The sequence below is a fragment of the Rhinopithecus roxellana genome, chromosome 16, assembly GCF_007565055.1.
Source record: "Rhinopithecus roxellana isolate Shanxi Qingling chromosome 16, ASM756505v1, whole genome shotgun sequence".
In the NCBI taxonomy this organism is placed as follows: Eukaryota; Metazoa; Chordata; class Mammalia; order Primates; family Cercopithecidae; genus Rhinopithecus; species Rhinopithecus roxellana.
The window spans coordinates 104,829,313-104,833,731 of NC_044564.1; the positions used below are offsets into that span (position 1 = coordinate 104,829,313).

The window sequence follows — 4,419 nt, forward strand, 5'->3', positions numbered from 1 at the left end:
GTTCTCACTTGTAAGCGAGAGCTAAAAATTGGGTACTTATGGCAACAATAGACATGGGGGATAATACAGGGGTAAGGTATGGGTGCAAGGGATGAAAAACTAACTGTTGGGTACTATGCTCATTATCTGGATGACAGGATCATTTGTATCCCAAACCTCAGCATCATGCAATATACCCGTGTAACCTGTATATGTACTACTTGAATCCAAGATAAAATTTGAAACAAAAAATAAAAATAATAAATCACCCCACTCTGTGTACATAGAGAAAAATATCACATTGTACCCTATACATGTATACAATTATTATTTATCAATCAATGATAATATTTGAAAAATGTTTTAGTGGTGGGGGCTGCTCATCATGGAATAATGAAGATGGAATCAGGACACAGTTCAGGATTACGTGTATAGTTTCATCCTTGGGAGGAGAGCAACGAAAACATACTTGGGTTATGTAGAAGTTAACTCCATCTTTGCTTTGTTTGGACAAGATGACTCTTGCAGAAGTACCTGAAATCTGAGGAGGACTATTTCTAGTCTTGTGGGGTTCCAACCAGGTAGATAAGGCCATTTCATTGTTTTGCTTCTGGACAGCTTGTTGGCTTGTCCTACACTGCAATTCCTAATTTAGTTCATTGCATCCTTTAAAAACACTGATAAATAAAGACGTTGAAGAAGATATCATGTACCTAATACATGCCCACTGGAGCTGATGTAACATAAAACTTTAAATTCAATACAATTTTTATAGGTTTTTTTCCCACTCCTATAAACAAATAAGATGAATTATTGTGTGCTCAATGTTTGTGATTACCCGGTATTAGTTTTTTTCTTTTTCTAAAATTGGTATAGAAACTGAGTGGTTAACAGTTTTAACATCCCTTCCTCCTCTTCAACCATGTAACAGCATCATGCTGTAGTCACTACTGCCTGATCCTGAAATGTTTAAGGATGGAAATAAAAATAACTGTATAGCTTTGATTTTTAATAAAAATTTCCAGTACCTACCTTTGTAGAGATTCTGAATTACTAGAACTGGAAATCTGATACTTGAGTAAGAAAAGTGTTCTGATGTGTGCTAACAGCACTTGGATTAAGATCACCAGCACAGTTCCTACTCATTGAATTCTTTCCTTCTACATGGTTTCATTCCTAATCCATTCATCTACAACTGGGTAATTTCTTGCAAGCTCTGTCTTGCTCAGGCTGGGACCTCTTGTAATAACCATCTGTAATTGCATCATGTTTTCTAAACCTAAGGATTAGGAAGGTTATATGTATGCAGCCAGAGGTACCTTCTCCCTAGGATAAAGCCGTCACCCACATAAATTCAAGGAACCTTCTCTGATAAAGAACTAATGTGTGCACATTGGCCTCAATATTCTATAGCTCCAGAGAGGGTGGAAAAGACAAGAAACAGTACATCAATATGTAACATTGGTAAAATTATAATTTATGTAATTTTGCTCACATATATTAGATACATTTATGAATCTGTTTTTATAATATGTATGTGCATTAATATATTATTTATCCTGTAATGCAATTTCACTCCTCACCTTTAATTGGTCAATTCAGCACGCTTTAAGAAAAATAATAACATGATAGGTGTGTGTTGATGAATTCACTGAGACAATCAAAGTACAATATAAGTATATTCTAATTTTATAGCCACAGATACTTCAGGATCTGCCAATTGGACCTCTATTCCACCTCATACATAGGATTATAATAGTGCAACCCTTGTTATATATTTGCGCACACACAGATATTTAGTCATCCCCCACATATACATTCCAAATAAACAAAATGACTCGGCCAGTGTGGCGGCTCATGTCTGTAATCCCAGCACTTTTGGGAGGCTGAGGTGAGCGGATCACGAGGTCAGGAGATCGAGACCATCCTGGCTAGCAAGGTGAAACCCTGTCTGTACTAAAAATGCAAAAATTAGCCGGGCATGGTGGTGGGCGCCTGTAGTCCTAGCTACTCGGGAGGCTGAGGCAGGAGAATGGCGTCAACCCGGGAGGTGGAGCTTGCAGTGAGCCGAGATCGCGCCACTGCACTCCAATCTGGGCAACAGAGTGAGACTCCGTCTCAAAAAACAAAATGAAACAAAACAAAATCACTCATATTTCATTACATCTAAAGCCATGTTTTTTCCACTTTAACATGTTGGAAACTAGGAAGAGTTCCAAAATTGATGCTGTCTTGGTTTTACAAATTATTAGGGGGTGTGTGTGCATGTGTGTATACTTTGAGTTGTATCCGCACTAATTAAAAAATATAGATTTCTTTTTAAATTGAGGGGAAATTATGAATCATTTGGAGTAAATTATTTCAAAATTTACTAGGCTCACAATTGTACAGTTTTGGTGTATTGTTATGCTTATGTCACAACTGGACACTGAGATGCTACAGAAAGTAAATATGGAACAGTAGGCAGTTATCTAATTTTAATGTTATACTAGTATTCAATAAATGCTAATTGCTTTCCTGGAAACATAATTTATTCTTCATAAACGATTTGTTAATATGAAAAGTTTTACTTGTAAGACAAATCAGAATAGAGGACATAATAGTAAACTTCTATTGAAAGTAAGTATTTTCCAGGGTTGGTTTAAGTAAACTATTGTGCAGTTTTCTGGGTAATGTTGATTTTCTAGACGAGTGTGATTGTTATTTGAGGATGGAAATGCAGGCGGTATTAAAAGGATTTCTAATCAGCAATTTTTTCAAGGCCACTTTCACCTCTTTGTTCCGTAGACTATAGATGATAGGATTCAACATGGGGGTTAGTCCAGCATATACCAAAGCCATAAATTTATCTATTTCCTGTGAATCTACAGCAGAGGGCTTCAGGTACATGGAGAGGGCTGTACCATAGAACAAAACTACCACCATCAGGTGGGCTGTGCACGTTGAAAAGGCTTTACTTCGGCCTTCCACTGAGCTGATTCTCAGGATACTGGTGAGGATAAATGCATAAGAGATACAAATGAGTAGCATTGGCGTGGGGAGAAGAAGTACACTGATCACCAGCATGATTAACTGCACCAGGGAGGTGTCCACACAAACCAATTTCAATACAGCCAGAATTTCACAAGTGAAATGATTGATGATACTATTACCACAGAGAGACAGTGGCAGCACAGACATCGTTTCCACCAGGGCAGTGAGACAGCCTGTCATCCAGGAGCCAGCTGCAATCTGCACACAGGTTCTCCTATTCATGATGACAGGGTATCTCAGGGGGTTGCAGATGGCCACATACCGGTCATATGCCATCATGGACAGGAGTACACATTCAGTGGAGCCCATGGCAAGGGAGAGGTACATCTGAGTGGCACATCCTGAGAATGAAATAGTGTTTCTCCCTGAAACAAAGTTTGCCAGCATTGGAGTGAGCGCAGAAGAGGTATACCAGATGTCCAGAAAGGAGAGATTGCTGAGGAAGGGGTACATAGGGGTGTGGAGGTGGGAATCTAGGATGGTGATGGAGATCAGAATAACGTTGCCCAGTAAGGTGATGAGGTACATCAGCAAGCACACCGCAAATATGATGACCTGAACTTTAGGGCAGTGAGAAAATCCCAGGAAGAAAAATACTTTTACAGATGTCCAGTTTGCCGGGAACATTTTTTTATATGTTCATCTGTACGTATGCATAGAAGGATTAATGTCACACATATATAAAACCTAACCCCCTCCTTCACATATCTGGCATGTTTTATTTATATGAACTTGTGGTCTGTTCTTAAATGGTTCTCTAGGTTAGCGATAGTAATATTTGTTTGAAGAAATATGTCACTAATAAGAAAAATTTAAGCAGGAAGTCAACAGATACATCCTTAAAATATTTTAAGGATGTTAGATTTTCTCTTGGCAATGTGAGGGTAAGAGGATGGTGTATTTAATCAGCATCACAAAAGAATGAGAAAAGAAACAACATTTTGCATTCTTTCTTTTTCCAAAACCACATTTTAACTGATCTATTTACCTCTGTACCATTGGCATGATTTTCTTCCTCTGATTTGGTAATAATCTTCTTACTTAGGAACTGTTAGGATTTCCAGGTTCGCAGTTTCTTCTGCCATTCCTAGAGATATATCCAAAATAATTTGGAAGTCTCAGTGAATAAAGGCAAAAAAAGGTATAGGTTTCTGCAGCCATAAATTAACAGAGACTTTGAACACTTAGACACAAGCCCAGAGTTGCTTTCTTAAACCAGGAAAATGGTGACATGTGTCTCATGCTGGGAGACACATGGCAAATATTTCTTTCATCTTGCTTCAGTTGTCCTGATGTTTGTGCTGCAGTAACATCCTCCAAAGAACCAGCCATTGGCAGTGTAGGGCAATTTAAGCTATGTGTTGCTTTTGAAAAGTCTCCAATTCATGCAGCAAATTAAAGTTACAC

At 38.2% G+C, this 4,419-nt stretch overlaps 1 protein-coding gene across 1 annotated transcript; it reads right to left on the reverse strand.

Annotated features, from left to right (window-relative positions):
- Positions 1–2,641: 2,641 nt before the first annotated feature.
- LOC104660380 (olfactory receptor 13F1) lies at positions 2,642–3,719 on the reverse strand. The gene has a single exon (XM_010360723.2). The coding sequence runs from the start codon at positions 3,637–3,639 to the stop codon at positions 2,680–2,682; it is 960 nt and encodes a 319-aa protein (XP_010359025.1). The 5' UTR covers positions 3,640–3,719; the 3' UTR covers positions 2,642–2,679.
- Between the last annotated feature and the right edge of the window lie 700 nt (positions 3,720–4,419).